Source organism: Apiospora hydei, assembly GCF_038363865.1.
Source record: "Apiospora hydei strain CBS 114990 chromosome Unknown utg000004l_segment0_segment0, whole genome shotgun sequence".
NCBI classification, from domain to species: domain Eukaryota; kingdom Fungi; phylum Ascomycota; class Sordariomycetes; order Amphisphaeriales; family Apiosporaceae; genus Apiospora; species Apiospora hydei.
Window position 1 is genome coordinate 1,584,342 of NW_027117363.1, and position 14,795 is coordinate 1,599,136.

A 14,795-nucleotide genomic window follows, 5' to 3' on the forward strand; every position below is an offset into this window, starting at 1 on the left:
CTCTCTCTTTCTCTCTCTTTCTCTCTCTTTCTTGCTCTAAATCAGGGCCTGTCCCATGTACATGCTCTCTCGTACCTCGGCGACAATGTCACGTCTATCGTCCTTTCCAACAAGTACAACGCCCCTTCCTCGTCGGCCCATGCGGCCAGCACGTCCCAGGCGATGAATGAAATCAATTGTGGTGTGAGGCACATCGTACAAGATAACGTGTCGGACGGCCAGGGTATCGATACCTCGCGACGCCAAATCGGTCGCGACCATGACCTTAGTATTGGGCAGAGAGCGTTTTCCTGAAGTGGCCGGCCTCGTCAACGGCTTCGCGTCCGTCTTGAGCGGGTCCTTCGTGGTGAAAGAATCCATCATCTCAGATTGGCGATTATCCGGAGTGTCGCGATGCAAAGCCACCGCGTCAATGCCCTTGGAGACCAGGAAGTCGGCGACTTCTTGTGTCTTCTCTCGCTCGTTCACGAATACCATGATGCGCTTGACGTCCATCTCCCCGGCGACGGAGCCCTCATGCCGGGCGGCATCCTTTCCAATTGACCAGATCGCATCAGCACAAGCGAGGTTCTTGTTGTTTCGGTAGGGGTCCTTGGACACATCCACAACACCGAGCTGCACACGACGTGGAATGGCATGCAAGTTAGGTGTCGTAATGCGGACCATGTCGGGGAACTGGGTTGCCATGTAGTTATCCAATCGCTTCGGGATCGTGGCAGAGCAAAGAATCAGCTGCTTCATAGATGGCAGAGCACGATCCAAAATAGACGTAGTCACTGGCGAAAAGCTTCGGTCGAGAAGAGAATCCGCCTCGTCAATGACCAAGTGAGTAACCCGAGACAGGATGTTCGGGTCCGAGTCGGCCATGGATGCCAGTAGGTGCGGCGTTGAGATGATCAAATCGATGCCTCCGGGCGAGTACATGTTCCTCTGGATGATCCTGGCCGCGACGTTTGCTGAGAAGAGATCTGTCTTGAACTTGACCGAGTGCGAAAGCTTCTTGGCCACAGCACCGACCTGGTCAACCAACTCGGCTGAAGGAACCAGCACGATGATTCTAGGACGCGCAGCGGTTGGGTGAGGGTCAAACTCTCGCGGCCCTGTGTAGTCCGGCTCCTGCATGGCTGCTCTCTGCTTGTCAAAGTACGCACGGTATTTCTGGATTGCCGGGTCGGCAGCCTCGGCCTCCTTCAAAGCGTTCACAATGGGAACGAGGTATGCCAGAGTCTTGCCGGAACCCGTTTCTGCCGCCAGCAGGAACTCCTCCCGCCCACCCGTCTTATTCCTCTTCTTGGATTTTCCTATATCCTGCCCTATCAAAGCAGGGATGGCAAGCCGCTGCACTGGTGTGGGCTTGATGTCCACCATGCCCTGGAGGACCTCGTCGGTAATGGCGGTCTTGACGGACGGAAGAAGGTCCAGTTGGTCAAAGGACTCGATCCCGCTGATGTTTTCCTTCATGCGCGTCCTGTGGCCGTAGGAGACCGAGGCCAGCGAGCTCTGCATCTTCATGGCCTTCGTCCTGCGATCCTCCTTCTTGCCGCCGCCACGACCACTTCCTTGCGATCTGCCAGGCGACGGCAATGCGCCTTCCCTGCTGCTGCGGAAGCTGGTCTGGTTCATGGCGGCAAAGGGCCCGTCGATCTTGCGCCGGGGCCTTTCGCTGTCGCGGCCGCGCCCGAAGCGCGAACTCGGGGATCTCGAGACATCGTCGGAAAGTACCATGCGGGACGGGCTCGAAGTTCGCCGGTTATTTCGTCCGCCGCCGCTCACGGCGCCGTAGTATCGGGGCGCAAGCCATGGCCGGCCCAGAGCTTGGGCAGGTCTCGCGACCGTACTGCTGAACATGCATAGCGGGCATATCCGCGCCGCAGCAATGGACTGCATACTTGTTTTGGAAAATGAATGAACGAAAAGATGTCGAAGAATCAAATTCCTATCGTTGCCTCCGGCCCGCAGAACCGTAAAGAAAAAAAGTTGGGGGAGCTTTCCGTTTGGATATGACGTTACGGGGGCGCTTGTGGGGTCAGTGCAGGGATGATGGCGCTTCCGTTTTCTACATATCTACATATTAAACGTGCTTCCTTAATATATCCGACGTCAATGTACCTCACCGCCATGGCATATTCAGTCCTTTACTTCTCTGCAATTATATATATCAGCTTTTTTTTTCGTAACAAATTTATATGGTAAAATTTCTTTATTTACTACTTTGAGGTTCGCTGGTAATGATGCCAATGCAACAGGACGTGAGGCCGAATACCGCCAGAAGAGAGACTGTGAAGGAGGCCACAAGCTCAACTTCGATGGGAAGTATTCGCAAAAGGGATAGGGGAGAGCATTCCATGGCTTTACCGCGCTCGTGCATTGTCAAATGTTCCGTTCGGGCAATATGACAGCCGTAACCTGACCAAGCAGCCCGTCGCCAGCCTTCACAAACGAATCCGGCAGCAACCTCAACAGCGTGACCTCGAGGCCGTACTCGGTGATGCCCTCCTCCACCAGGGCATCCCTCACGGCCACAAATATTTCCCTCAGCGATTGTCGATTGCTCCAGAAGGGATCGAGCTTGCCAGCCGACGTACTGCCGAATTCGACGCCGATGACCAATGTGGGTATTATCATCGCCTCCGTCGTCCCGCCGAATGTCGCCCATCGGCGGCGGCGCCAGACCAGCCTCGCAACCGCTTTGCAGCCTATGATCAGTGCGTTCCTCCTCCGTTGAGGCTGCGGCTGGAGGACTGCCCTTAGTCTTTTCAAGTGCACCAGACCCTCGATGGGTTCCAATGTGCTGGTGCGTTTGAGAGGCTTGAGGTTCGGCCAGGATGCGCGGCGGCGCGAGGCGCACGCCTTGCAATCCCTGGTGAAAGTAAGAAGACTTTTTGAGACTTTTGGGTCTTCTTGATGGCGCCGGAAGGTGTCATTGCTGTCAAGCGATTCGAGGAGCATTGTGGGAAAGTGATAAGAAAGCTCGTCGACCAGAAGGGACCTTTTACAACCCTAGCCACTACGTAGAACATCGCACAAGAGAATAGACATTATACCGCGAGAACCCTTGGAACACATTTCATATGAATACCCTCGTTTTTATGTTGATGGCGGACCCGGCGATAGATCAGAAAGGACCCGGAAGAAGCCAGATGATAGGCTGACATCCCCCCTCTGGAGAGCCGAGAAGACAAAGAAACCATGGTACGCTAGATCAACTTGACATCTGCCAGAATATGCCAACTCATATGTGTAGTGCTGTGGATGCTGTTCGGGAGATGCAAACAGTCAGGATACCATACTAACAACACGAGGATGAGCAGGCCGGCAAGTATAAAAAATGGATGGGATACATGTGCCACCGACTTTCTCCTCATATAAGTGGGAAAACTGGACACATTGGGCAGCAACGACAAATTTTCTCAATTGTCGTATCATCGTTATTCAAAGAAATGCATATAATCTTAATCATACTTGTGTAAGACGTATGCTTTTGTACTAATACAGTATAGACGATTTTATACAGGCAGCACTTCGCCACAGCCGTGACGAGAACCATCCGTTCTGCCGTTCCCATAACAACCCCGGGCATAAAAGAAAGAGAAGTGAGAGTGCGTGTATATAGGAAACTACATCAATTTCTTTAACCGATGCCACCATGAACCAGTCAGTTGCAGCACTCGCTCCTTCGATAGCGTTCCTACAAGCAACCCAGCCGTGCCAACAGCCAGCACGCTGTGATAATAATGTTAACCACCAGGCGGTCTCGCTTGTGATATAATATCAGGAGAAACAGGGCGGGCTTTTTACGTGTTCGCACTGGGCTTTTGCCTTACGTCTGTCCTTTCTTTCCGCGTAGAAAGTGATTCCAGAAGCGGATAAAGAAACTTCCCACCCAATCCACGAAGACCACATGGAGAAACGTTTGCAACCTGGGTACAAATCGTAGGAATCAGTCATGGCTCTGCACATCATTTGTGAAACTCTTCACGTACCAGTTACCGTTGTTGCTGGCTCCGTGCGTAGAGTTTACACTAGACGGCGTCTTAGACCGACTGTTGGTGGGCGTCTTGGCTTTGCCCCGGTGTCGCAGAGCATTCGTGTCGTTCTCCTTGCGATTCGGTGCCATCGAAATGCCTTCATCTTCACTGGAGGCAGATTCGCGCGGTTCAAGTGGTGCCACTACAGGTCCTTTGATCGTCTGGGTGATTCCAGACCCGGGCGACACGTTGCTAAGACGCCTGTCATGCAGCACTTCAGGGTCGTTTCCAGAGATCCTGCCCTCAATAGTGTCACTTGGCTCTTCTTCCATGGTCTCCTCTATTGACTGGAGAGAAGCCAGCGAGCGTGGTGAACGTGGGAGTTCCATCGCATGGTCACTCGGCAGATCCGGCCTAAAGCTCCGCCGTTGGCTCTTAGGCGACGTGGACGGGTCCGGGGTCATTGGAGATATCTGCGGAGACAGTGGATGGCCGTGAGAGACTGAGTCTTCTGCGATGGAAGTGCCATCCTCTGACACGCTACCCTCGATCTTTCTCAGAGCAGCGATGATCGAGTGGCGGTTTTCGGAAGGGAAATGCTCGAAGCGAGGATCATTGGTGTCGATCTCAGCTTCGTCTTTCCGTGAAGTCCCAAAGACTTCCTGATCAGTAGTCGGCAGGTTGATGGGCCATTCCTCAATGTCATCAGGCTTGTAACTCTCATGGGGCAGCATTGGAGGATCAGCCGTGTCCTCATCGGCGAGATCATCTAAATCATCGTCAATGTTCCCACCACCGGGTGAAGCAGGGACCGTCATGACGTTGTTCAGATTTCCAAGATCATCCGCTACTGTGAGGTATTGTTAGCCTGTGCCGCTGTCCCAAACGGAGGATTGCTCGACTTACCGGTACCTGCGGTCTCGTCCAGAACCCACCAGTCACCGGGGCCGAGTCTGAACTTATACTCAATCTTGGACCCCTCGGGAGCAGACGTCTTCAGTTGGAATACGTGGTTACTGTCGTCGTCTACCACGTAGGACATCTCTTTGGGCTGCCATGGGGGATCGCTGAAAGTACCTGAGAGAAACACAGGCGGGCTAGTGCCGGGCTTGCGGTACGTGATGGTGACTGGGACTTGCTTTGAAGCCATGGCGGACATCTTCATTTAATAGCGATTACTACGTACTCATGACAGAGGTAGTGGATGTTTTGACAAGGTTTTCGCCCTGCCAACTCGAAGGAGGCTTCAAGGTTTTGAGTGCTTGGCTGAGTTGGAGAAGCTGGAAGCAGTCGTGCGTTGGCGGGTGCTGGCCAAAGACGTTACGTGAACCTTCTTCCAGGGCCCTCAGGACAAGTGGGTACAGATGAAAGAATACAGACGTGTTGTTGAGGAGGGAGACTTTCAGCGGATAAGGCGGGTTCCTGGGATCCTCGGGCCTGATAGGCCGTCGTCCGGGTTCTGGAGATGCGACTAGCAGTAAACTTCGGGTAGCTTGCCTTCCAGGGCAAATGACGGTATTGGATGGAACAAGCCGTAGGAACCATAGGTGTGTTTCAGAAGAATGTATGCAGGGCAGGGCAGGGAGTGCGGTCAGTCTACTCCTTTGGTCGGAGATGCTGGCAATCTGTGTCTGTTGGGCAGCAAGCAGATGTAGAGGCCTTGGAGGCTTGGACAGTGCACGAGAGATATAGAGATTACCGGGAAGAACAGATTGGGTGTGCCAGTGGGAGCTTCCCTTTCATATCAGGTAAGTACAAGTAGCCATGTCAAGCCTGCGGCTAAGGTAGTGAGTGACCAATCGAGATTGAGTGAATTACTGTAAAGTCTGGACCCGGGTATCTACGAGCAGAACAGGGTTATGCTAGATATATGTCACGGCTGCAGCAGTTCCCCAACTAGCTTACGTGAAGATGCCCAATACATAACGCCACTATGAAACGACCGGCGGGGCCCTGAGGATGACGGCATGGTGCCATTCCAGGCTTCAAATGATCCAGAGCCTCCAAGCCTCTCAATTACCTCGACACCGCCAGCCCAGATAATTCGAACAGCGTGAATCGGTCGAGCTACGAAGTTCTGAGAGACTGAGGTCTTGTCATACCAAGCACTACCTATCGCGACACATCTCACTCACCCCTGAAGAATTTACACAAAGATCTACGACGGATTGGCGTTTCCTTGGGTTCTGCCCTGGACGTTGGGAGCTGATGGTCCCCACAAACCCATGAACATCCGGCCAGCCGGCGGTGGTTGAATTGCAGAAGTAGTGGTCCAGAGTCCACACAACCCCGCGTCCTGGGCGCTGAGCGCTGAGCGCTTGTGAGCCTGTCCGCCAGTACCCGCCTTTTCCCACCAATGTATCTCCTGTTCGAGTCTTGAAGATGCAGAGATGCATGCTCTAGCCAAAGTTAGATAGGCACATTTGAAGTTAGTGGAAACGCCCCTCCTACGACCACGCAACCGCAGCCATCAGTCATCGCAGAATGGTCTTTTCAGATATTCGGGAAACCGCGAGACTTTTCTGAATGCCATGGCGAATGCTTGCGCATCCCCTTTGCGGTTGGAAACAATCTATTCTTGATTCACTCTATTGCCTGCCGAACTTGCAGTTACACTGCAGCGGCTCGAATCGGATCTCCGCAGGGAGGATCGTCAGCTCCAACGTTCCCCCGCACGACGCTTTCTTTACCCCACAGTCCTAAAGGTAGGTACCCGGAGCACACAACGTCCCAAAGAGGCTGGGGAATGCGTAAGCCGATAATAAACGATTACGGCTATCAATGAGATAATAAATACTTGAATCATTCTGCTCGCCGTACTACTGGCAGTATGGAATCAGATATTGCCAACGATGGCAGGCTCCTGAATATTTACCACTGAATTAAAAACGGGAGTAGGAAGTCAACGTCTGGCGTACACATGGATCATATTGCCAACCTGTTCAAGCCCCACCACTGCTTGCTTGGCGCTGGGCTAGGCGGTGCTCAACGGCATAATCTGCCATTTACTCAGTACATGGCGGTTCGTATGAAGGTTCCAAAGATAAGGGCCTCGAGGTTCTCGACTTGGGGTCCTATGGAGGAGTCTTTCAAATATATTCTTCGATCCTTACTGGCTCTTTTATCCTCAAAACATGGAATGTGTTCTGGCATTATTCTTGAAAGCTTGAAATCGATCTCTCCAGCTTGAAAAGGGCAATTTGGGTACCAACCAACAATGGTACGAACCAGGGCGTGCAATGATCTTATTCTGAGGGCGCGAGGCTTAACATTGAAGGAACCCAGATACGTTGGCCAAATTAACAGCCAAGACACTTCCAAGGTTGAATTGTATCTCCGTTATACTACGACTGATTAGAACCGACGCTTCAAGAGTTCATATTTATTGTTAGAATGGTTCAGTTTGACTGGAAGTGATGGTAGATACCTACCAGCTGGAGGGGAAGGTTGTTCAAGTGCAATTGAACAGCCAACCGTTGGCTCGTGCGTGGGGAATCCATATTATTTCAATTGATCTACCTATTGACATTGGCGTAGTAGTGCCAATTATTGCATCACTCGAATCAACCTACTCTCAGGCCAGTCACCTTATTTCCAGTTACGCCAGCAACGTCAAAGAGGCCATATTGGTACCTACTCACTGTCCTGTCGCATACCACCACCTGCCAACCACCACACCCACCTTTGACAATGTCGGTTCCGCCGCAGACAATTCGCGTCAAGCGAAAGGCTGGCTCGGAAGACGAGCCAGTATCGTTTTTGCGTAAGCTGGAATCCTGCCATGCAATATGGGTAAAATACTGACAAATAACTGGCAATTCAGGGTTGCAGGACACCAAGCGACACAGAAGCGAGAGCTACGTCTACCAGCGCCAACGGCAGGAGCCAGTGTTCGCCGAAATCCCCCCCCGCCTTGCAGAAACCTGTCATTCACAGCAGCCCCAAGCCGACAAACGAGGGCGCCGCATTCCAGCGAGGCAGCCAGCCAAACAACAAGCGCAAGAATGGGCAAGATGAGGACCTGCCTGCTACCGATACGACGCCCAACGACGCTGTTGGTGCTTCTTCCATCTCCGAGCCTCGACGGTTTCACATGTCAAAGAAAGAGATGCTGTTGGCTGCCTCGCAATACCCTACCTCCCGCAATGGCAGCGGCTCGAGAAAGCGCCCTGCGCCTGCCCTCTTCGTGGAGCGCAAGATCAAGCGCTTGCCGTCCAAGAGCATCGACCGGATCGCCCAAACGCTGGCTACCGATGCCACAGCTCAACCAACTAGTCTCCCTGATCAAGCCTCCGCGGATGTGGACATGGATGAGGCGGAGCCGCGCAAATTCAAGAAGCCCGGGGTGAATAAGCTTGCACAAAAGACGTGGAATCAGAAGACCGGGAATGCTGCTGCTGCTGCCACCCAGCCTGAGTTGCCAGCATCGATGCTGGACCGGCGGAATGTTGAGCTCGACAAGTTTACCGAAGATATGAACGCCTGGACAATGCAACAGATCGGTCTTAATCTTCAGCAAGCCGAGCAGGAGAAGGCAGCCACTGCGAAACGGTCCCAACAGCTTAAATATAAACCCAAGGTGCCTGCAAAGCGTTATACAGAACGCCATCCAGAGGTGCCGAAGGCTGATGAGGATATGCCGGACGCCAAGGCCGATTTCACCGATACGGATGATGATGACTACATCATCGAGACCTATATTCGCGTCCCGCTCAGCACCATGGAGAAGCAGAATATAGCTCCAGGAAGCATTGGTCTTCTAGTATTCGACGATGAGCCCGACTCAGAGCTGTTCTATGGCGAGGGCTCCGATAGCGAAAATGAATGGGCTGAGGATGAGGACGATGAGAATGGTGAGTTAAGGCAATGCTGCAAGCATATATGGAGCTACTGCTGACTGATGAAATAGCGGAAAACTACTATACGGCGGACTATCCTGATGATGAGGTGGCTTCAGATGATGAATTCGGCTTGAACCCTTACTCATTTAGAAACAATGCTTCAGACGTCGAGGAGTACGACCTGGATGACGACGAATCTGATAAGGACGGCTTCAAGTCTTTCAGGGGTCCAGATGGTCTGATATCAAAGCATTTGTGAGGTGTGACCCAATGCCCCAGTATGGCATACACATGGACAGTATGGAATAACCACAGTCTCCGTGTCTAATAAGTAATCGAATAGTCACTAGAACACCACTTGCGTACTGGTTACTACTAAAAAACGTCCACGATGCTATTCGGTTTGTTGTGTGTAACCCCCTCACCATAGCCACAGCACATGCTGGTCTTGACTATTATTAGGGCATAGCTCAATCTCTGTCCCACGATGGTGCCGCCAGGACTGCACATCTGCTGTCCAACTTGACAGCCAAAAGGGGTGTGATCATGGTTCCAGTCCCCCGAGGGTCTCGTTAGCAGACCCCCTGGTGATGATGATGATGTCCGTGGCCCCCTCGGCTCAGGGGTCAACCAACCCATTGGTAAAGGGCACGGGGCCTTCGTGAAGACTGGCTGGACTGGGGCATAAACGACCTGTTGGATCTTCAGAGCGACGGGGGCAGGTAAGTATATATGGAGTTTTTGTTCTATTCCCGGACCAAATTTCCCAGGTCACGGGGATGAAATCGTATGCGGTTGGTTTTGTGTTTGGGACGACCCCATCTATTTCTTGCATGAGTATCTGTCATCCCCTCAACCTTGGGCGACTTGAGTCGCATTCGGTCCATGCAGTGGCAAAAGAGCCTGAGGCCAGGGGGTTGATGGACGTGTAAGGGTGTAGCATCTTGTCTGTCCCTTGCGCTCACTCACTTCGTTTGTGTTTATGCGATGGTGATGACCCTGAGGTAACGGCAGTGGCATGGCCAGTGAGGCATGTTGGTTCTCGTCAAAAGTCTAGAGATGTGTGCCTCATCAGGAGGTTGGGTGGCTTTGTTCTTTCGATGATACGATACGCGAGATTGGGCCACGGCGGTAGCACCGCGTGTCGTTCGTGTCATCAAGGTCGGCCAGTAGCCCTACGGGATGGTATTGATTGGTGAGAGTGCCGCGGTGTTGCGTCTTCAACACCATGACCCATTGGCTACTGACTGGGGGCAGAGCTCTCGCTCCTCCTCTTCATCCCTTACTTGGTTCAACCACCATCGGATCGCGTGTGTCCATGCGGCCAAATTTGCACGTTATCCCTGGCGGGCTGTCTGGCGTGGTCATGCCTGCCTGTGCTATGCAGTATGTTGCTCATGTTTTATCTCGTCTCCTTTCATCGACGACTGGCTTCATCAAACTCCTTACGATTACATACACTTTCAGCCTAAAGCTGGTCACTTGGTGGCACCTACCTTTACAAGAACAGCGCAGGTTGGCAGATGGCATATCTACGCCCCCTTTTCGACGGAGAAGTTAGTCCATCATCCAGTCATCCTTCTGGTTGGCGGCCTCACGGGCCGCAACTGTGGTTTGTCTTACTTGGACAGTCTGGACACATAACACGGAGGATCTTCCAGGGGGAGGGGGGTCTCGGATGGTGGCGATGATGATGAGGGGATCGCCACACATGACTGACTGACTGTCTGTGTCCGAAGCAACAAGGCAAGAAACAACGAAATGAGCTTTTCCCTTTCTTTTTCGTTTCCAGCCGACACTTTCCCTGGATGGATATGCGTTGTCTCGGATAGGGGAGGATTGGCAGTTACTTTCTTTCCATGTGTTGGATGCAAGAACATACTTACTCGCGACAGGCAGAAAACGGGACAGAGACCACGCACACATGTACTTTGCAAGTCCAGGACTTGGGTACTTGATGTATGACCCACGATATGTCGACGGGAGGAGAGAGGAGACGCGATCCAACGGGCTAACAACGGCGGGCTGTCACCGCATTGGCTCTTCTCTATTTCGGTATGCATTTGGTCTCGACTTTGAAGAACCCTGTCTAGCGCAGGACCTCGAGATGTCACCACCGAAAGGACAGGTCCCTTGAATAAAGCAGGAGCAAGTACCGGGTCACGACGTCCCCATCTTCGGGAGCTAATGCTTATGTCGAACCTTTTTTTTCAGCTAGGCGTGAAGAGGATGGCTCTATAACAGCGACAATATCACAGTACTTCTTGCATGCATACCAACACACGATATGTATGAGTAGTAGACAAGCGATTCTCAAGTGGCTTTCTAAAGAATAAACAATGTATGTCGAGAAAAAAAGACCGTTCTGCATCTCGTATGGCGCTATGCAGTTCCAAGACGAGAGTGCAGGATCGGGGCTAATCGATGAGCGGAAGCACCCAAAGGCAAATCCTACATATCTTAAAAAGCCACCTTTTCTTTTCTTTTCTCCCGCCAGGAGCGGACTGGCAGAAACGACACTAACCCCCGGATTCCGAGACCTGCCTAAGCTCCCGCCCAGAGACCCCTGAACGGCATGGACGACCATTGACACACCTCCCAATCTGCTTTCTTCTTCCACTGAACTGACATGACCTGTCTAGTTTTCTACGTGATCCTCTCGGATGCTCGGCGGGGGATGGAACAGATCGAACCAATGAGTAGGTATTTCCCACGGGTTTCTCCCGGATCATGAAAAGCCAGCATATGCATGAGTACTTCTCCTACTTGCGAATAGAATTGCAGAGAGTGTCGGTGTCACGCAAACATGCCTCATTCCTTCTTCTGATTCTGGCTGTCATCCAACCAAAAGGTTGGCGATATCAGGCAGGAGCAAAAGGCAATGTATAATTACACATTTCTTTTCTCTCTTGGTTCTTGACGGTTGGTTCTTCATGTGGTTTCTTAGTGATCATGCTTACAATCCCCCAAAACGGTGGGACAGGTTGAATGAAGGCTTCGCCCCTTCTACCAAACCTGGTCAGCCCAAAATAACCTGACATGATTTCCGTTGCCATGTCTCTTGTAGAGATGGCGTACCTGCGTTGGTTTTGTCTTTTTCTTTTTTCTGATGGCGGCACCTGGCGGATTAGGCAGTCTTAGGTTATGTAAGATGTCACTGGTCGCGCCCTCTTTAGACTCACCCTCGCACACACAACCAGCCAGCCCAGCCCAGCCCAGCCACCGCCTCGATGACCATGGACGCCCGTTGCTGTCTTTCTGTCATTTTTGGGGCGATCTGCAAAAGCCCGCCCTACGAACGTGGATAACAAGGTACGCGCATGCATAAGCACTACGCATTATAGGTGTGTAGGACGAGAATCCCTCATAATATCGTTGTTGGTTCTTTTGCGAAACTCCTTTTCTTCTCACGGCAAGAAAGAGCGAAATCAGCCTTGGCCCTCTCCCCGGGCCGGGAGGAGTCATGGAGGGAAGGGAGGTCCGGGGGAAGGTGAAGAAGGATCAGAAACAATTGGAGAAACAAGCGAGCGAATGAGAAAGAGAGAGAGAGAGAGAGAGATAAAGCGCTTGCGCAAGCAAATGGGAAGCCGCCCATGTCAAATGCTTGGAGAAATCTTGGTGCTATAGAACATTGGCAGGCCACGACCGCCCACGCTGTTTTGTGACTTGCATCTCATGTATAAAGCGAAAAATGTCATATCATGTCATGCCATGGGGCTGGCTCAGTTGGCGGCCGAAGAGACGACCGTTTGCTTTTCCGTAGCAGTGCAGGAGAAACAGAAACAGAAGTCAAAGTAATATCGCTGCAAAAGGGCACAATTGCGTGCGCGCGTGAGTGAATGACTGTATGCGCGTGCCGTCGAGCTTTTGGGGTTGCATTGAGGGAGGGGGGTCGCATGGGACAGGTAGGTAGACACATAGCCCCAGCATTGCATTGTCAACCACGGGCTTCTTCTTCTTCTTCTTCTTCTTTGGAAGTCCATCCAACTTCGCTTCCATTCGATGCATACATACATCACTTGTCGGGTCGATAGTTTGGCCCCCCTCTGTCTGGCCCTTGAGCTGCGGTGTGCGAGCCCCGGGCCGAAGGGGGCACCCAGACGGGCGGGCAACCACTTTCGAAAAGCGAAAAATGCGCAGCACGCAGCAGGTCTACAGAAGGGTAACTTGCCCCGAAGGCGCCTTGTAGGGTTGCGCCGGGCGGCCCTATGGGAGAGCCGTGTTGGTTTTGTTCCGAAACCTGTCTTGCAGAAGGAAGGAAGGGAATGGGGAGGGTCGTGCTCGCTTATTCTGATATATTCCGGTGGATGTTTTTTCTCCATCGGGCCAAATAGTCAAAGAAAGGAAGTGTTCTTTTTTGTGGTTGGGTGTGGTCGACGGTCGACGTCCTACGTCATGCATGGGATCTTTCGAAGTAGTGGTAGCATGCAGGGGTGTATGATGGGTGGGTAGCGATGGACAGGTGAAGAAAGGGAGCTGCGGGCTCATGGTTGGACAGCTACTGGACAGCAGGTGGTAGGTGGGTAGGCTGAGTTGAGGGCATGTGAGTTTGCTATAATGATCCTGCGACCCGGCAGCAAGGATGGAAGGATTCGCGTCGAAATGTCAAGTTGGTTGTGTGAGGGGCGGCGCAGACGGACGATTGGATGTTGCATTTTGTTTTCTTTCTATTTGCCCTTCTTTCCCTCTCCTCGGGGTCTATGCCTACTTGGGCGAGGGCTCTTCAGGCAGGGACTTGGCGTTGTTCTTTCCACCTATTTGCTTGGGAACGACTCCCAGTGGAGAAGAACCCTGGGAAACTCCTTGCTTCAGGGAGACGTCCAACATGAAGACATGGCCCCGTTCGCCATATATCGGAACTCACGTTATGGGGTTTCCCTAGATCGTCTTAGGCCTTGACGGACAGGGGGTCGGTCATAGGGCAGAATCCCCACCGGGGGGAAAGGAGTGACGATTGCCGCCTGCTCATTCATGGCTGTTGCATGGCTGACTTGCCCTGCCCGTGCGTCCTGGGACCGGGACCAGGTATGGCATGGTCGACTGGATTGCTAACCGCTGCAGAGGCGCTGCTGATGCGGGTCAGATTTCGGCTCTTGGTCTGGCACATTTCACAGTGCCTACCGTTCACTGGCTGGCTGTGTTGAAGGTTGCTCGTTACTATTCTGGCTAGGCCATCCCGTCTGGGATCTGGAGGGGAAGTTGTAGTTGTACCGTTCGCTTTTTCGTATCTTATTTTCACATACTTGATGAATATGACAAGTCAACTAGCTGCTCATTTCACAACCACCGTTTTCCCATTGTTCGACTATTTCGTAATTTGAAGAGGGGGCCGTTATCTCCTTTCCCCCTGGACCAACGACGCCATGCTAGAAACCAGACAAGATTACCCTTTCCTCTTTGGCGTGCTTCCTCACGCATCGAGTGAGTCTTGTTTTAGAGCTTGACAAAAGAAAACGTGAAGTGTACCCGTAAAATCAGTAGCCAACCAACGAATATCCAAGCGCCCGTAATACCCCCTAAAAGCCCAAGTAGTACAAGAAGTTCATCATTCTCCACCAGCAAAATAAGTTCCAAATTCCTTTCGTAAGTTCGGGTTCGCCGTCGTAATAAGAATAGTGTGTGGTAGAAAGCAGCACATTTGTCCTAGATGGACAGGTGCTGCGGTTGTAATGATGTATAGACATGAACGTGCTTAGTAGCAGCCATATATGGTAGAATCGAAGAAGAAGGAGAAGTAGTGGCAGCGAAGAAAAACTCTTGGGACGGATACGATCCCGAAGAAATGCATGGCCACTAGAGGCTTTGCCGGCGAGTAGGGGTGGTAGATTGTGTTCGCTGGAGGTCCTGTTCTTTGGGTAGCCACTTCTTCGGCGCACAGCAGGAACATTCGTCCTTGCCCAATTCCTCGACCCATAGGCCAGCGTCGATGGCCTTCTGCTTGATCGTTTCTTGGTCCTGCAACCTCTGATCCACTGAAATAATCAAG

General features: G+C 52.1%; 4 protein-coding genes across 4 annotated transcripts; 1 reads left to right on the plus strand and 3 right to left on the minus strand.

Annotated features, from left to right (window-relative positions):
- Positions 1-36: 36 nt before the first annotated feature.
- Positions 37-1,887, minus strand: PG997_003013 (P-loop containing nucleoside triphosphate hydrolase protein; the record flags this gene model as incomplete). The annotated part of the gene is made up of 1 exon (XM_066807328.1): positions 37-1,887. The coding sequence occupies one exon, from the start codon at positions 1,885-1,887 to the stop codon at positions 37-39; it is 1,851 nt and encodes a 616-aa protein (XP_066670946.1).
- Positions 1,888-2,370: 483 nt separating this feature from the next.
- PG997_003014 (uncharacterized protein) lies at positions 2,371-2,949 on the minus strand (the record flags this gene model as incomplete). The annotated part of the gene is made up of 1 exon (XM_066807329.1): positions 2,371-2,949. One exon carries the CDS (start codon positions 2,947-2,949, stop codon positions 2,371-2,373), a length of 579 nt encoding a protein of 192 aa, XP_066670947.1.
- An 871-nt stretch (positions 2,950-3,820) lies between these two features.
- PG997_003015 (uncharacterized protein) lies at positions 3,821-5,118 on the minus strand (the record flags this gene model as incomplete). Its single annotated transcript, XM_066807330.1, has 3 exons — positions 3,821-3,920; positions 3,984-4,818; positions 4,875-5,118. The coding sequence occupies 3 exons, from the start codon at positions 5,116-5,118 to the stop codon at positions 3,821-3,823; spliced, it is 1,179 nt and encodes a 392-aa protein (XP_066670948.1).
- A 2,540-nt stretch (positions 5,119-7,658) lies between these two features.
- On the plus strand, positions 7,659-9,068 carry PG997_003016 (uncharacterized protein; the record flags this gene model as incomplete). Its single annotated transcript, XM_066807331.1, has 4 exons — positions 7,659-7,731; positions 7,792-7,858; positions 7,905-8,821; positions 8,878-9,068. 4 exons carry the CDS (start codon positions 7,659-7,661, stop codon positions 9,066-9,068), a joined length of 1,248 nt encoding a protein of 415 aa, XP_066670949.1.
- Between the last annotated feature and the right edge of the window lie 5,727 nt (positions 9,069-14,795).